The 18474-nt window shown below is 49.3% G+C and overlaps 1 protein-coding gene across 4 annotated transcripts in view; it reads right to left on the reverse strand.

Annotated features, from left to right (window-relative positions):
• Positions 1–1845: 1845 nt before the first annotated feature.
• The window catches only part of Amotl1 (angiomotin like 1), an 89175-nt gene continuing 72546 nt past the window's right edge, over positions 1846–18474 (reverse strand). For all 4 annotated transcript variants that reach the window (XM_029543273.1, XM_029543272.1, XM_029543271.1 and 1 more), the window contains exons 8-13: positions 16765–16914; positions 14128–14318; positions 10271–10396; positions 9036–9262; positions 7182–7457; positions 1846–6575 (exon numbers count right to left, since the gene is read on the reverse strand). In XM_029543273.1, coding sequence (XP_029399133.1) covers positions 6469–6575; positions 7182–7457; positions 9036–9262; positions 10271–10396; positions 14128–14318; positions 16765–16914 — 1077 coding nt within the window. In that variant the 3' untranslated portion in view covers positions 1846–6468. The remainder of the gene's footprint in view (positions 6576–7181; positions 7458–9035; positions 9263–10270; positions 10397–14127; positions 14319–16764; positions 16915–18474) is intronic.

Here is an 18474-nt window from a genome sequence, read left to right on the forward strand (position 1 = left end):
CGTGGGCTTGAACTCTTCACCTCTAGGGACCCACATTTGTTTTGAAGGCAAGTTTGCCAACTGTCAGGAAGACCAGGGTTGAAGTCCCTGCCCCTACCTTTTGCTACTGTTTGAGCCTCAGTTCCCTGGTCTTTACAGAGGGACGGAGACTAGACTACTGTGAGGACTGAAGGGGACCACGTGCTGCTGGGTGGTTTAGAGCTGCCTCCCTCATCCTCTCTCTGAGCTCATGTTTAGGAATCCCTCCCATGCTGTGTCGGTCCCCTCCAGCGGACATGCCAGAGACAAACAAGGCAGTGGTCCCAGTCACTGACTCCAGGTGTTTACTCTGTCCGCTGTGTCTCACTGAGGCTCCCTGCCTGAATTCGTTTATCACGGGGCTCAATGCTCTCTTCTTGTGGCAAAGCAGCTACCATCTTCCTGCCCACCCTGCAGCACAGAGCATGTCAACGTGTGGTTTGCTCCCTGGTACCCACGCTGCTCAGATGAATCCCCAAGGCAGAGCTGTCTCCCACAGTCATGAGCCCTGCCTCCCCGGACGCCTGCCTATGATCAGAGAGAATGTCCCTTCTGCCTCCCCCAACTCTCCCACCCGCCCCCAACCCCCACCCCAGCACAGCTTCTCACACATCTTCCCTCCTCAGCCAACTTCCAGGAAGGGATGGCGGGCTGCCAGCCCCAGCAGCTATGACTGTGTCTGTGTGGGCTGAGGGTCACTGCAGGCAGCCACGAGGCTCTGGGGCTGGCTAGCATCACGAGGTGTGTTCCATGTGCAAGATGTCAGTGTGACATCTGTGCTTCATCTGTGTCCTCTGGAGGAATTAGGAACAAAGAAGGTAAAAGAGGAGCCACCTTGCTGTTTTAACCATTTATTATTTACAATATTAAGGCACAAAGTTTAAGCAGCAAAGAATAGGAAAATCTTTGGCTGACCAACAGTATCCATATTCACTGTGGGGGGGGGGCTCCCCAACTCTGCATACAGACCCATCTGTACAGATCTGTACACCACCTGTCAATGCAGTCCAGTAACACAGATGCCAAAGGTTACACATAGATACCAGAGTCCACTGGGAAGTGCAGCACATGCCCCCAACAGAGACACACACACAACCACACCCACACACACACAAGGCAGTGTAGAGAGAGAACAGTGCCCCAGGTCAGGGTGAAGCCGGTACCGGTGTTGGCCCCGGTTCACAGAATTTGACCCAGATTCTGTGAGCACCTCACTGAGGACGGGGTTCCATTGTCCCTCCCTGGAAACATTCAGATACAAGTACTGTGGCTGCCTGTCCCCATTCTGCCTTGTAATAAATACTTACAGGTGTGTATGTGAGAACAGACTCTCAGGCAAAGCCACGGGTAAACAACACAGGCAGGAAACCGTGAGAAGCTGTTTCCAGAAGCTGCTGCGCATATTCTGCCTCGGAGGGAGGGCGGAGTCTTAATTCCGCTAAGAAGCAAAGTCTCATGACAAAGACACACCTCAGTCACGGCACACACAACGATAACATGCACTTAAGAATAACCATTTTACAGAGTACCTATTGGCTGTTCATATTAATATGTACTTAGGTCTGTAGTGTATGCAGGGGGTGCGCACATATGAAGCCTGGAGAGAGAAGCGGGCTTGAAAATGAGGTCCTAGAGGTTGCAGGCACTATTACCCTTTTCCTACACATTAGATGGTCTTCTAAAAACTGTGTGTGTGCACGTGCATGTGTGTATGTGTATGTGTGTGCATGTGCATGTATGTGTGTGCATGTGTGTGCATGTATGTGCATGTGCATGTGTATGTATGTATGCGTGTATGTGTGTATGTCTGTGTGTGTGTGTATGTCTCTCTGTGTGTGTGTGTGTATGTAAGTCAAAGGACAATTTGCTGCAGTTGGATCCTGGGGATCAAACTCAGGTCTTGGCTTTGGTGGCAGTGCTTTTTCCCCAAGTCATCTCGATGGCCCTGGGATTCTGATTCTGATGAATTGCCCTATGTTCGCTCCCTTGTGCTGTGAACAATGTGGAATATTTCCAAAACTTAAGTCCACTCTCAAAGGACAATGACCTCTCACTTCAAAGGGAATCTGAGGAGCAGGCCAGACCTTGGAGACCACTCTGCTAGGGGAGTCAACAACCATTTTACATGGAGGGCCCTGCAGTCCCCCCAGGAGCGAGCTCACAGGGCAGCAGAAGGATCACTTTCTCTCTCTTTCTTTCTCTCTCTTTCTTCTTTCTTTCTTTCTTTTTCTTTCTTTCTTTCTTTTTTTTTTTTGATATTGAGAAAAGTTCCACCTTCTATGTATGCACTTACATATAATGTAATATACCATTCAATTACTAAATGAGAATAGGAATCCACTGAAAGGCTGACCTGGGTGCACCCTGCAAACCCCGGCCCCCCCGGCAGCCTGGCTTCTGAGGTTTCTTATTACACAGCCTATCCCACGGAGCTGCACCACAAACCAATGCCTTTTAAAAAATCCTCACATCAGCTAAAGACATTTAAATCACACCGATTAACTAGAAAAAAAGTAGAAGAAAGTCAACACGTATACTTAGTGGCTGAGTCGCTTCTAGGGAAGTTACAGGGGCTGGCTTTGCTCTAGCATCACCATTTAAGAATGTTTGTCAGCCTCTGCTTCCAACATCCACACGACCCCTTTTCTTTAAGAGGGTGTGAGCTCACCTGGAGAACACAGAGAAACATACCCTGCTCGCTCCAGTGGAGACAAAGACACCATGTGCTCAAACAACACAACCTCCCACTCAGGATGGCTCTCCGCAGCCTACACACAAAGGAGCTGCCTGAAGACACCTTGTGTCACAGTCATCTCCTCCGTCTCCCAGATCTGCCTTACCTGACTGCTCACACAAATCTCTGGGGCTCGGGCTGCAGACAGAGTACCCAGCACACCAGCTCTTGGAAGGGAGGAGCTTCAGCCACTTTATTAACTGTGTGTGAGTGGCTGGGGCCAAGCAGGACAGAGTCTCTCTACAGGGAATACCGGAGCTTTTTTCCTGAGTGTCAGGACCACTGGAGTCTCTGTACTAAGGCCAGAATTCACTTGGAACAACTGCCTCTAAATCTACTCATAGCAAAAGGTCAAGCCACATACATGGGCTCCAAAGAGAGACCTCCTCGGGATGGAACACAGGCCCCACCGTTCCTTGTCTCCACCCCTAAGGAAAGCTGGGTGTGGAAGGGAGCAGCCCCACCCTGCAGGCATGGTGGGGACTTGCTGAACACTCCACCATTGCTGGTCACCAGTTTCTGAGAAACAAAGAACAATGACAAGTGTTCAGCACACACTCTTAATTCTTTGCAAATGAACGTGTTTTTCTTGGCAGCTTAGTGCTATGAACCTCCAGAGAGGAATAGTGCTTATACATAGAAGAATCTACTTACTGAAACCACAGGGACAGAGATGTGACCTCAACACTTCTCAGGTTCCACACGACACCTGGAAGTATTTAGCCATCACCACACTGCTCACTCAAGGAAAAAGCAGGATGCTGGCCAACCACCACTAAATGCCACAGCCTTTATTTATCCTTTATCCCAAGAGAAGACCCTCAAGTTCTGTGATCAAACGCTCCAAGTGATCTGAAGACGAGCCTTCTGCACTATGAGGAAGGGCTTTTATTATATTTTTTAATCTGCTTTGTAGTTGTGCTTATAACAGAACATGACGACTTCTGTCCATGCCTGTGCATGGTAGTGGTGTGGTTAGTTATATGAGGCTTGAGTTTAGTCCTGTTTTCAGGCCCCGAGAGGTGTGGCAGTTTCCCTGTATGCACACAAGTATCACAAGTTGGGCCACACAGCACCAGGCATAGTGCTGCACATGTTCAAGGCCGTGCAGCCTGTGGCTGAGTCTCCTCTTCTGAGTCTTTGCTTTAAGTGCTAGTATCTGGGGTGAAGCTTAGAGATGAGCTGTATGCATGCCTCCTGGGTCCACCTTCTGCATCTGAGCAACCAGGAGGGAGAACCTGGCCTCGTTTTTCTGGTGCTCTGAGGACCAATCAACATGCACTTTTTCTAGTGCTTGCACAGTTTGTACCAAAATACCTATGTAGTACTGTTGTTTGGTGTCGAAAGAGTTTAGATCCCATGAACTCCCCAGAGCACAGCGTGGCTCCTGAGTACCTGGGGCTCCTTTGTCCTGCACCCTTCAAGAGAATTACAAGGACAGAAGACTGAAGGGCTTCTACCTTAAAGCCACAGCCTCTCTCTCTCAATATGGACTCTTGAACAGAAGCCACAGTTCACTTGCAGTTAAAGCCCTGGTCTGTGTCCCCTTTGTTTTCAGACAACTGAAAGGGACTGACAATGCAGGAAGGTAGGGGGCTGGAACAGGAGACTTTCTGCCCAAGTGTGCAATGTGTCTGGAACATGTACACTAGAATTTGAGTAAACTGGGCAGTGTCTCACTCCTATGCTGGGAGACAGCCTAAGTTTGGGGTGGCTCAGACATGGCCTCGGGGCTAGAAGATCTCACTAATTCCCCATCTCTACACCCCTCCCTTTCTGGGTTTGTCCCCAACATTAATAGGAGACAATATGTTCTTAAGAGAATTAGTTGCCATCAACTCAACAACATGCCCTATCCAAAATAGTTCCTATACCTACCTGCTTCCGTCTCAACTGGCAAGACCTCTTATGCTGCCTTCTCACTCCCTTCCCCACAGGGCACAGGACAAGCTCAGTACTCGGGCTGCAAGATCTGAGAGAAGAGATAAGGAGGGTGTGGGAGGCTCCCAGCCCGGTTCCCACTGCCAAGTGGGGTGTGGGTAGTCCAGTCCCACCTCCTCTGTCTTGTCAGATGGCCCAGGGTCCTGTAGGGAAACACCGCTGCTCTCTCCTCCCCTTGACTCTCCTCTGTTCTCCAGGCTACACCTCTCATAATACATGTACCACCTCGGCCTGGGGAGGCCACAGTCTCATCCTAGGGACAAGTCCTAGGACACATGACCCCCAAGCAGAGCTCTCTGAGCCAAGCTACCTTCAGCGCTACATTTAAGAGGCACTTGAAGTCACAGAATTACCACTTTTCATTTTTCTCTCGAGCCAAAAAGGAGTGATGAGGAAGGACATGGAAACTAAACCTTACTGATCTGGGGATAGTTCAGGAGCCTGAAGGGCCACCTGTGCCCTGGGCAGCTTCTCCTGGGGTTTCCAGGAAGCCAGCATCCATAGCAATGAACATGAGAGCTTGTGGCAGCAGCCTCAGGTCCCGCCTCTCACTCACAGGGGCTCATTTCCATGACTCTGCTGCCTCACTTCAGGTAAGTCGTGTCCCTCGTGTGATACTGACTGTGCTGTGTGTCTACCAGTCTGATGGGTTATGAAACAAATTCACAGAGAAAAAGAATTGATCAGGGACGGCACTGTGCTTATCAACAGCAACTTGGGCAGAGTGGGGCAGGGGAGAGCAACAACAGACCTGAGCTTCAAATACAAGAAAGGCTGGGGTTGACGGCTGAGACCGCCCATGCTACCTAGAGAGCTCTGTGTAAGCCATCATGGGTTCCCGTGGCACCTGCTCACAAGGACGTCTTCCTCACAGGGTGATGGGGTATAATTGTCAAGCTCCTAGCAAGAGCGTGGACGTGAGAGAGACGTACATCAGAGGCATGATGTTATGTCAGCGACTCATGGACTCCTCAGCCAGGTATCCCGAGCTCACAGTAAGGCTGACAGCTGCAGTTCTGCTAAGCCAAGGTGGGGCGAGCAGCCAGGGTGCCAACACGAGGCTCTGTTCATCTGGACACCACAGCAAGGATGGTAGTCTCCTAAGTCCCATACATAAGGAACTCTGCTATGTCTAATTAAACAGGAAAAGTACAACAACAAAATAGTAGGTAGAGATGAGACAGATAAGCTCAAAGAAGTCAGGGTGGACGAGGGCAAGGGCATCTCGCTACCATCCTGCTCAGAAAATCCATTCAATCCAAACAAGCAAAGCTTCACACTCTCTGAAACCACAAACGAAACAGCCAAGAAGCTGACAAAACTTGGAATTCCCCATTATCCTGGATGTGTTTGCTAAGGACACACACACACACACACACACACACACACACTACATTATGCCAAGATGGGCTTTCAGGATTTCTAGCAGATTCTTCTTAAACCAAACCTGCTGAAAGGCAAAGGGAACAAGGGGATTCCAAGGAAGGCCCAGCTCTTCTTCATCTGTTTGTAAGCCAAGAATGGGGAAGCATGGAGCCTCCCTAAGACATACAATTTCTCTACAATGGAAAATTCCACTTCTCCTCCTCCTCCACTCTGCTTCTAAGCCTGCATGTGTCCTCTCTTACTCCCTCTGCAGACACCTGAGCCAGCTGTTTTGGTAACATTGTGACATGTCCACACCTGTCCTGGTTTTGCAGGACATCTGCATCTCTTCTTTTCTTTCAGCCTCTGTTCTCCTCTGTCAGCATGCTGGCGAACGCCACAGGACGACGCTAGATGAGCACTTCCATCATCTCGCCATCTGGGAACTCAGGCTTGTGCAGCAAGCTGCTGACTCGGCCTCTGTGCTCCGATGACTTCCCATGACCAGGAGAGTTCTCTGCCAAACAGAGGGCAAACATCAGCAGCCTGCTCTTCAGTGGGTACCTTGGTTTTTTTGAGCACTCTTTATTATGGAACCATTTCTAATGGCATGCCTTGTCCAAGGATCTACACCCTGGTGTACTCATGGGAGGCTATGAGAATCTCCCAGTGGGAGGGGCGGAATGGCTGAAGGGGGCTCCCAGAAAAGACAGTGTCTTCGGATTCTGGACTGAGTAAAAATTAAGGAGAAAGCCAGCTGCAGATCAGACTTCCCTCCCCCGTTTCCCGTCTGCCCAGATGTGAACAAGTGCCTCACCCTTCAGACACTGCTACATTGACTATACCTTGACGGATTGTCCCCCAAGTAATGGGCCAAAGTACGGCCTCCTTCTCTCAAATTACTTCTTATGTTTGTTCTACCTACCCCCCCCCCAGTCACATGTCACCAGGTCACTCAAGCTGGGTGCTCTTCTTCTGCAGCAATGAACTAAGCATAGCTAGATGATACACTTTAGTCCCGTAACAACAAAGAACACACGGTCTGACATGACCACCACTGAAACACGGGAGTTGACTGGGCTTCCTGATCTCTCCAGGCATGGTGGAGAAAGGGGCCACATACCCTGCTTCTCCGTGGCTCCTTTGGCAGCTGGATGTTTTAGGGTGGGGCTGTTGGAAGGGGCTGTGCTCAGCCTGCCACGGCTGGGGAGGGAAGCCATGCTGGGCCAGAAGAGCTCAGTGCTCTTGTCGGTCTGTGTGCTGCTGTCCTTGCTGCCCGTCTTGGCGTGGGTGCTGCTGGCCGACGTGGTAGAGGCCGGAGGGGACAGTGCAGAGGCAGGTGTGGTTGGCAGCAGAGGGGCAGACATCTGTCCCTGGTGTTCCTTTCCCAGCAGGAATCCTGAAGGCAGAAGAAGTAGTTTTTCAAGGATAATCTGTTTTCCCTCATTTCCTTTTGTAAGAAAACTTGTATTATTCTTTCTAGATTGGGGATAACTTTATTTACTCAATAATATAGTCAGGAAAACCCTTAATAAGTAAGGGTTACTGTAAGTACTCGTGTGCCCGCTTGGCGAAGTAAGAAATACTCCTGTATCATGTGCCCAGTTCCATATAATTAAATTCTTTATGGAGTTGGTATTTGTATTCTAAATTCAAACAGAAAACCACGTTGGACCAGTGGGGTAGCTCAGGAGGGAAAAGGGTCCATTGGTGCCCTGAATCCCATCTCACAGATGCCTGGTGAAATGCCAGAGTCAGACACAGTAATCTAGTGGTAGGGGAAGGGATGGGATGAGTCAGCTCTCTTGGAAGCTGCCCAGCAATTAGGAAGGCGGATGCTATGGTCTCCAAGTCCATTCAAGTCCATTCTGCATGAGATGGGGAACCCTGAGGTGCTATGCAGGAGCCTGTGAGGGTGGTCTCCACCTGAACCCCCGAGTCTCTCTTGTTTCTATGACTGACTCATGGGCCCCAGTCACACTGACAAGGAGGTACGCTGGTGCAGACAATATGGCCAGTCTTCCTTAGGTCTGTGGAACTCTCAGGCCTCATATTGACCTGCTAAATATTGGGATAGAAGCCCAGGCAATGTGAACCTGAATGCACATCACACAGATGTCTCCTAGAGCAGTTTCCAGTAGAACTGAACAAATTCAGACTTAACCAGACCTGCCTCTCACTGGGTTGGGAACTGTCCTTGTGATCCCAATGGATCCTCTCTGATGAGCTGAAGTTATAGGGGTCACTGGTCGGGGGCTTCAAACAGATGTTCTGGTTCAGAGCTTTGATCCCCCCACTCTGTGCTTACATATGGAAGCTCTTATACTCTGGGACAAATCAGCCAGGCCCCTTTGAGGCTCTGTGCTGGAGAACAGTGACATCAAGCATATGAGAAATGAAAATGTGTGCCGAGTCAGGGACAGGTGTCAAGAAGGGATAGAGTCCTGTAGTCGCTATGAGGCAGGGTAAGGGGGCCGGGGACTCAGATGTTTCCTTCCCAGCTCACTGGCCCAGCCTGTGAACCAGCATGTCTGTACTCTAGTACACTACTCCATCTAAGATCCACTCCTGGAGAATCCTCAACATCCTGCCTGTACAACACAGAACGGTGATCCTCCTGCACATTCCTTGATCCCTTCCCTGTTCCACAGGTATAGACAGGTATAGACAGTTGCAGAGATGGGCCCGGAGTAACATTCTGAGGGACTTTAGGCTTGTCCTGCTAAGACATTTGATGTCGTTCTTGTTAACAATGTTGACAAGACCAGTCCAAACCCAAGAGCTCACATAACCTTTGGAATCCATATATCTCATTTAACCCTCACAATCCAACATGATTGGCTTTCCTCCCCCTTTGAAGAATGCATAAACTGACCTGAGGTGACACCCCAGGCCTAAGCAGCGATAAGGCGGCTACCTCAGGGCTTCTATAGGTGCCGCTCTCTATATGCTCTCTTCTATAGTGTCCCCTTCTCACCTATACTCCCTTTCCAGGTCTTCTCTTCCTTTTTCTCTTCTGCCAGCTGGCTGCTGGTAAGGGAAGTCTGGCGGGAATGCGTCCCGGTGGCCGCGGCGATGGATGGGACAGAGCGGGCAGGCCGCAGGCTGGCAGAGTCCGTCTTCCCAGCATCCTTACGGGATCGCTGCTGCAGGACCTTTATCATGGCATCCTTCTCTATGATTTTGGCATGGAGGTTTTTAATACTGTAAAGCAAAACCAACAAAGAAGAACAAAGGTTTCATTAAAATGTCAGTTAGTTAGGAAACTCTGGAATGCTTGTCTCAGGGATTTTCACAGTGACTCTGAGATTTGGTGTGGAGAGTGGCAGTGATGGTGAAGCATCGGCAATCTGCAGGTTTCCCAAGTGGCGCTTCCTGGGCTCTCCAATGTAGACCAAGCAGTGCACCTTCCCAGTGCCTCAGCAGATAGGGGACTCCCCGGAGGGCTGTGACAGCAGCATCTGCTGGGGACTCCCAGGACTAAGCTAAGGATGCCCGTGGAGCACATTCCCAAAGAGTGGGGGTGGGGATATCAGGGAAGCAGAAGCTCTGGCCCCAAACAAGGTAAACTGTTACTGTAGGGACATCTCTATAGGGAAAGAAAAATGAAGAAATAGCTAGGTTCTAGGAGAGAAGATGACTTGCCCACTGATGGCCAAAGACGGTAAGCAACAAGCATAGGGTCTTTCCATGAGGGACAGATACTTGCTGAACCTATTTCTGGCTCAGTTGGGAAGCCCTGTTTTCTTATCAGCCCTGGGGAGCCTTGGAACTGGGGTCCATAGGCATTCAAGTGACATCAAAACTCTTGCTGGAAACTGTGCCCCAGGGGAGCACACCCTGGCTGTTTAGAGCTTATTATCTTTGGTAGGAATAAGTAACTCTGGCTCCAAATCTCTAGACCTTGGGGGTGGTATTTCCTTTTTCATTCTCAGCTCATAGTATTGTGCAGGTTTTAGGATAAATGCCCAGAACTATGAGTGGCATCTGAATTCTCCAGTTATTAAGATAGCCTCTATCTTAACTTTTCCCCTCTGGGATTGTTGTGTGGAGACTCTTGCTTATGCATGAGATGCCACTCTCTCCAGAGCAAGAGTCTTTGGAACCCTTAAGCTCATGCCAGTTAGAACAGAAAAAAGTAGGAGTGTGCCCAGGGGCTGGGATGGGAGCGCAGCACCAGCTGCTATCTCCACTCAGATCTGGGGTCCTTACGTGTACTCCATGTCCTGACACCTCCTGTTGGCCTGCACCACTTCTTCTTCCTCTGGCCAGATGTGGGCCTCCAGGGAGCTCTCCCCATAGCTGCCATTCCTCGAGTGGTTGCTGATGGTGGTGTCCCTAGGAACATGAGATATGCTTTGACAAGGGCTAGAGCCCTTTCCTTTGTCGTCAATGAAAATAGGAGAACAGAGAGAGCAGCATTTGCTTTGTAACAGATGCCCTTTACCTTCTGGAGGGAACCAAAGGCCCTCCTCCACGCCAGCACCCTACCTCAGGGCTCAGCCTCCACAGGATGGGAAATCCTGCAAGCACTTCAGGAAATGTGAACCAAGGGCACAATGCTGGAAAGTGTCTCAGAAAAGTCCCCCGTCTGGCAGCTTGCTCCAAATCTTGCTCCAAATTTCTTTTTAAACTTAAAGAATTAAGATTCCGTCTAAGGGCTGCCCTCGCCACCATTCCTGCTTAGACCCCCTCAAAGACACCGCTTTCTGCAGCAGACAGATTATTACAGAGATCCACCGTGAGTCAGAGTACAGGGAATTAGTGTCTGCAGAGAGCGATCTTGGGGAACATCATGGAAAACAGGGCAGAGGGATGGAAAGAGCCAGGGAACAAGAGGACTGCTGTGAACTGGTGTCTTCTGCACACGTCAGGAAGTGACACCCATGAACTCATAAAAGCTATGGCCACCTGAACAAGACCAGTGCTTGTCAGTCACCATTCTACAATGGACGGGGAAGGGAAGACTTCACAAGATCCCATGCTTAGCTGAGGAAGTAGAGCAGTTTAGTGGGGGGGGGGGGGGAACAGACAGACAGACACAGAGAAAGACAGGGAGAGACAGAGACAGGGATACACAGAGAGAGGGAAAGAGAGGAAGAGAAAGGGAGAGAGACAGAGAGAGACAAAGAGACACACACAAAGCTGACAGAGAAGGAGAGGACATGAATTCAAGAGAGGACTATGGAGAGGGGAGGGACTTGGAAGGAGGGATGGGTAAGATAAAAATGCATTATACCCATGTGAAATCCTAAATAAAGAAATGCTAAACAAACAAGAGACATTATCTCCGGAAAAGAATATTCAGTAACAAAAATTCCTGCTTCTTGTATCATCAAGGCTGTTCTCTAAGCTATGTGATGTTATGGGTGTGTGGAGGGCGCCCATACTTGGTCCGCTGACACATGGAGACTACGGCTTCTGCATTTGCTGGGGGCCTTGTACTGAAGCTTAGCCTAGCTCGCTCTCCCAACAGCAGCTGAACTTCTGCCTCTATGTATCACCCACATAGCTGCTGTTTCAATATTTTGGGATTGGTAGCTACTCAATATGTAGGTCTTTACTCTTCTTAATGACAGCTCATGATGAGTGAGCCCTGTTTCATGCAGGCAACAGCAGAAATGGTACACTTGGCATTCGTTCTTACAGTGTGTTCCCAGATGGTGACTTCTAGGGCACTGCCAGTGTAATGATGGAAAGGGACCCAAGCCCTCCACTACGCCCCAGCCTGGTCTAAGTTTTGTTTGTCTTTATGAAGAAGGTCTCAGGGAAGATGCATCATGATAAAAACAAGCTCTCGAAAGGGCAGGGGTGAGAACATGACCCAGAAAAGTAAACAGTGTGGCCAGTCATGGAAATATCAGGAAAACGAATCTCAGAGAAAGCAAGCAGAATGCTTTGAACCGCTACACAGAATCATAAACACACTGGGGTGCACAGAAACATCCACACAGGGACTAGTAACCAGAAACATTTCCCATCAAGTTACTTTGAAAAAGCTCTTGCGGCACTGGAAGCAAATTGAAAAATTCATGTCTGTGCTGCCGAGTAAGCTAGCAGGCACTTTAGTTAGAGACAACCGAGAGAGCGAGTGTCCAGAAACCCTGAAGGAACACTGCTTTGCTCTGAAGTCTGTGAAGTTTCAAAACCTTGCCCACACATAAAAAAAAACAAAACAAAACAACAAAAAATCCCACTTCAAAACCCTGGCCAACGCTGACAAGATGAATACAGAAGTAAGCGGCAGCCTCTGAGAAAAGCGACCTCCATGATGATAAGATATCCCCATCCCCATCTCGGTGGGGCTTATGGACAGCTCCTGAGAGGAGGAGGGAGCAGGGTCATAAAATCCACAACCAAATTCCACTCTTCCCAGAGCTGTGTGCAAGTCTGCACACGGTCTCACAGCCTTGGGAAGGGTTAGAGTTTATAGGGAAAACCAGGGGAGAGGGTGTCCGTCCCTCCAGAGGAGCCGTCATCAGGCTAAGACTTTCCAGTAACCCCTTCCCCTCTCGGTAAGGGAGTCCAATAAATTCATTGGTTCTCCAGGGTGACCTTGGTGGAGTGCTACAGTTTGGCCTTGGGACCTTTACGAAGAGGTGGTAGATGCTGCTCACATCTCCCCCAGGGGAAAAAAATTTAGCAACAGACAGCAAAAACAGTTGGTGGACAAAGACCATAGTATTTGTTTAAAGATCCATGCTTATGTGACACACGTACCTGGCTAGAAACCCAAAACGTAATGGCTATAAACGGTCATTTTTGCCCATTTCTCGGTACCCACCAGCATGGAGACAAGAGCTCAGGATTTCAATCTTTCTCAAAACAGCTTGTGTTGTCCTTTTCCCCAGTGTGTCCTCAGAAAAGCCATGGTGGAATGGCCAAGATATATCTCTTTCTTCTTTCTTTTTCTTCTTTCTTCTTTCTTTCTTTCTTTCTTTCTTTCTTTCTTTCTCTCTCTCTCTCTCTTTCGTGTGTGTGTGTGTGTGTGTGTGTGTGTGAGTGTGTGTGTGTGCACGCGCGTGCGCGAGTGCCTGCCTGCCTGCCTGCCTGCCTGCCTGCCTGTCTGTCTGTCTGTCTGTCTGTCTGTCTGTCTGTCTGTCTGTCTACAGATGCCAGGAGAGGGCACAGGATGCCCTGGAGCTGGTGGTTTGGTTAAGTGCGAGTGGAACACTGTTTCACCTTGTAGAACTTTTGTGTCTGATATGGATGCTGAGAGTGGAGCTCTGCTCTAAAACCAGAACTTGTGTGTCTTCAAGAAGCACTATGGCTTTAAAATTTCTTGGGCTGGGAAGATGCCCAGCGATTGCCATGCAAGCATGACCTGAGTTCCAATCCCCGGATCCCATGTAAACGCTCAGACGTAAACATGTCTGTAATCCCAACATGTCCCTATGGTAACGAGAGGCAGAGAGGAGAGGCCCCCACAAGCTCTGGGGCCAGTGAGGCTGGTGTATTTCACAGGAAGACTATGGACAGACCCTGCCTCAATCAAGGTAGAAGGTGAACACCCAGCGCTGCTGACATTCCTCCTACATGTTTCATGACATTTATGTGCCCACACTTACGTCCACACACAAAACAAATGTTCAAGAAAAATGGACATGAGTTAGCAGAGAGGATATAGGCTAATAGCTTTTTGAGTTTTAACTCTGTCATAGATTTGTTTTGGTTTGGGTTGTAGATAAGTATATAAAATGTATTTGATACTAAAAGTATAAAATCCCGGCTTTCCATTCTGAATACCAATTCTAACTGTGTAGAAGCTCACTTAGTTGTATGGACTTTGGACCTAGTTGGCTTTTCTGTGTGATGTTTTTATTTGCAAGTTTTTTTGTTTTTGTTTTTAAATAATGAAGTTTATAAAATTTAAAACAATGTAGATATTGCTCCCTGGGAGAGTCCTCCCTGGACCTCTTTGGGAGCCCTGAAGTTTTCATTTGTTTTTGAGACAAAGTTTGGCTCTAGCCCAGGCTGTTCCTGAAGTCCTCTGCCTTCTGGGATTCTACTGTCAGCCACTGTGCCCTGCCCATCTGTCAGAAGCCCTGAACCCTGGGGCTGCCTCTTACCTCTCCGCTGTGGCGGCGGCAGCTGCACTCATGGCAAAGTGCCGGATGGTGCTCTCTTCCAGATACTTCTGCTCCCACTTGGTCATGTCGGCCTCCAAGGCGAGGATGCGCTCCTCCTTCTCCCTCACCAGCTCCATGAGGGCAGGAGCATTACATTCCGGGAGACTGGCTGGAGGGCCTGTGCCATGTTTCTGGAGAAGTAGACACAATATCATGATGTCACAAGACAGGTCACAGACCGCCTGCCTCTGCCACGGGACAGATCACAGGCCGCCTGCCTCTGCCTGACTATCGACATAGTTCCTGCATCCTGCAGCGTCCTTACCTCAGCCTCAGCCAGGCCAGGCTCCCCCTCTCTAACATGAGCCACCCTGATTCAGCGGGTTGCCCAGGCCACCTCCATAGGCCTCTGTTTCATCTAATGCCTACATGGCTCTGTAGAATACACACATTATTCCAGTTTTACACACAGACATTAGGCTCCTGAGAGACTACTCATAATTTGATGCCTCTAGTCAATGCATAGCAGAGTTGAGTTTCAACTCAGCCCTGGCTCCACATCTCATTGTATACCATGCGGTTAACACTAGTTAACACTACAGTCATGAGAACAAGACTAAATCCCAGCCTTGGGACACTTTCTTTAAAATTGCAAGGAGCCATTTCAGTCTGCCTTCTCTCTTACTGGAAGATTAAAAACAGAAAGGCGAAAGGCACAGGAAGCAGAGATGCCCAATGCAGGTCTAGCTGGCAGACCGTCACCTGTAAGGCGGCACTGTGCCCTGCCCTGCTGGAGGCTTGAGACAGAAGCAGTGAGGTACCTAATGTTCTTCCCTCATTTTATAGATGAGAAAATTGAGTTATGTTGTTCATACTGACGTGAGGAGGCATGGAGCAAGAATGCATGGAAGTGGGTATCATGGGAGCAAGCTTGTCTGGGGAGGAGCAGTTGGGTGGTAGGTATGCATATATGTGTGTGTGTGTGTGTGTGTGTGTGTGTGTGTGTGTGTGTGTGTGCATGCGCATGAGTATGTATGTGCACGTGTACTAGTATGTGATGTGCATGGATGAGTGAGAGTGGAGGCAGGCATGTGCAGGGAGTGACCATGTATGTTGGGGCACAAATGTGCACATGATGACCATGTATGTGGGTAGGGGTGAATATGCCTAGGAGGTGACTATGTATGGGGTGAACATGTATAGGGGGTGAGCATGTGTGTGTAGGGTGGGTAGGAGGAGTGTGTGCAGAGATGAATGTGGGGGTGAGCATGCATGTATAAGTCGAGTCTCATGGCCCTTCTTTAAATATAGTCTGTCCTCACAGCCCCCAGAATAAAAGCTCCACACACAGGTCATCTAGCCACAGCACATTGACTGGAAAAGCACATTTTTTTCTGGCTCTAGTTAAGCTCACGGTGCCAGCCAGAGGTCTTAAGGCCTACCATCTGATACTAGCACTGCCCTCAGTGGGGAGAGGGAGGCCTCAGTAGCTGAGCAACAGAGACTGGCTGTTGGAGAACAGGCTCTGTCCCGGGCCAGCTGAGCACAGGGACCAGAGGAAGACAGGCCTTTCCTCACAAACCAGAACCTGCTGTGGTGAAAAGATGGGCAGGCCAGGGATGAATTCTTCTTCGTTTTTGGGAAATGTTGGCAACACTGTCTTCCTCAGCCAAGGACACTCTCCCAGAGGGAATGCATGGATCTGCCATGCACTGGGGCTGAGCTGACCCAAGGGCACGCTTTCAGGTGCAGGTACAACCACACTGCCCTGTACAGTCGATGATCCCAGGAGCCTGCGGTGCACACCCCTGGCAGCTGCAGAGAGAGCTCGCTCACCTCCCTAGGAAGCCAGGCGAGCTCCAGAGCATCCCAGGCAGGAGCCCCTGGCTTGCCTGGCCTGGCGTTTCTTGCAGAAATTCTCTTTGCTGAGACGTGTATGGTGCCTGGCCTGGCATGCTCCTCTCTGCCGTTGCTCACAGCTGAGCTTTCCAAGCAACTGACACAGCAGGGATGCAGGAGGAACTGTTGTAGTTCATGGCCAGTCTTACTACAGGTGGTTCTGAGTTCCCTCAAATGAACTCACTGATCAGTGTGACCCCTATTTTCCCTGACTTGCAGGTCCTCCTTGGCTCTCCAGGGTCAGCACTTAGACTTCAGGGCAGCCCCTGGTTTACCACTAGCCTCCTTAGGGGCTCTTCTCTGGTCCACTGCAGGCTCCCCTACCCTGAACCTCATTCCAGGTACTTGCTCTCCACTGACTATAGGAAGAAGCCACTCTCTCCACCTGGCCAGTTGCCTCCCACAGTTGGGCCATTGCTTCATCTGAAGTCACCTCACAGACTGCTCCCTCCATAGCTGCATCTAGCTGCCCTGGCCTTACAACACATTCAAGGCCCTGTCTTTTACATGTCCTCCTCCTCTGCCGCTGTGTTCTTGTCCTTCAGGCCTAGTAGATCAACGTCCCCTACGTAAGGTCACCTAAAATGCATTCCCTTCTTTCCAGCCTCACCTCAGAGACTCCAGTCCCTACGGAGGCTGTGCAGGTGCTCAGAGTCCATCAGATAGTCCCCAGGGGGCTGCTGGGTGAATCTGCAAGCCATTCTATCTGATTCACCAGTCCCTCAGCCTGTCACTCACCTGCTGTGTCCTCAGAGCATCCAGCTCCCTCTCCAGCCAGGTCCGCAACCTGCGTTCCATCTGCCCCCGCTTCTCGCACGCTGACTGCAGCTGGGTCAGGGCCTGCTGCAGCTTCTCCACCTTTTCCACATAGGCTTGCTTCTCTCGTAACTGAGGAGACAGTGAAACCGTGCAGAGTGGACACCACTGACTACTGCAGCCGGGCGGGAGACAAGCTGGAGACCGCATCTGAGCTGCACCCCAGCTGAGCTGCACCCCAGCTGAGCTGCAGGTATGTGTGCCACCCCTCTCCATCCTGCAGGAGCCTATGGCAGGTACAGCAAGGTGACCAGGAGGCTGGGGGTGGGAGACCCTCTGCTCTGCCCATACTGGGTCATGTGAACACCTCTGTACTCTCTGACTCATTACTGGTTTATAATCATAGCACTTGAGACCACCGAAAAGGAGATTAATAGAAAGCTTTTAGTGTATAGAAATGCCCAGTCTCTGAAGTTTAATAAAAAAAACCCTAAACCAGAAGTTATTTCCTTTTTTACAACCATATCTGTCTAGCTATGAATACATAGACCCATGAAAAGAAGAGAAAGGACAATCTTTAGAAGTATCTGTCATTTTGTGGTAGAATAGCCATTTCTGCAAGAACAACATGAAATTTATTTCTGAATTTTCTCTACTAAATAAAAATTATGTCTATAAAAAGCAATATATGATAAATATAGTAAAAACACCATATGTAACAAATATGCTACAATTATTTCTACACTAGAGGAATTTTATATCTCCATGATTTGGATGTATGCATGCACACATGTGCACTCATTTGTATATTTGCTGGTGAACACAGAAATAGCCTCACTTTAGCAGTTTCTGGAGTGACTTTCTCCTTTGTGGCTAAGGAGCTTCCTGAGGGGACAGGAAGGGCACAGAGAACACCTGTGGGGATGCCTAAGGAAGTGGAAACAAATGTTAAACAATTACATAAACATACCATCAGGTATGGATTTACAGTCATGACCCAGGGTGCCAAACCCTAACCTTTAGTACTTGGGGCTCTGTCTGCCCTGGGAATCTGGTTCACGTGCATAAATCCAGGTGATTCTCCTGCTTCCTGGGAATCAACTGGGGCCAAGAAATCAAGCCAAAACATTTCCTGGATCTGGTGCTCTGCAAGAAGACACCGGATGCTGTTTTCCTGTCTCTTAGCACCTGGTGGAACAGATAGATGCCTTACTAGTGACTCAGAGGAGTGCTGAAGCCTTCTGTCACACAGCGGGCTGTGACACGCCCGCCTGGCAGGGCAGCCTGCAGCTGAGGGAGGGAGGCTGCTGGCTGTGTAGCAGCTCTGCCACGAGCCATGCCTGCTTCAGCTCAAACTACCAGAGCCACCACAATAAGACAGAAGCCTTCCGATTTGTCCAGGAAGCGACAGCTGTACCTGATGCTTGGGTGATTTCCTCTCAGGGCGCTTTTTTTTTTTTTTTTTTTTTTTTTTTTTTTGAGACAGGGTTTCTCTGTGTAGCGCCACCATCACCACCACCCAGTTTGTTTACCTTTTAAAGTTTACTTTGTTCTGATTATCTTTCCCCTAGTGAACAGATATTCCAAGAATATCCTGGAGCCAGAGCCTCATAAGGAGTTCTCTGGTTTTGTTTGTTTGTTTGTTTGCTTGTTTGTTTTGTTTTTAAGATTTATTTATTATATGTAAGTACA

The sequence above is a fragment of the Mus pahari genome, chromosome 10 (assembly GCF_900095145.1).
Source record: "Mus pahari chromosome 10, PAHARI_EIJ_v1.1, whole genome shotgun sequence".
In the NCBI taxonomy this organism is placed as follows: domain Eukaryota; kingdom Metazoa; phylum Chordata; class Mammalia; order Rodentia; family Muridae; genus Mus; species Mus pahari.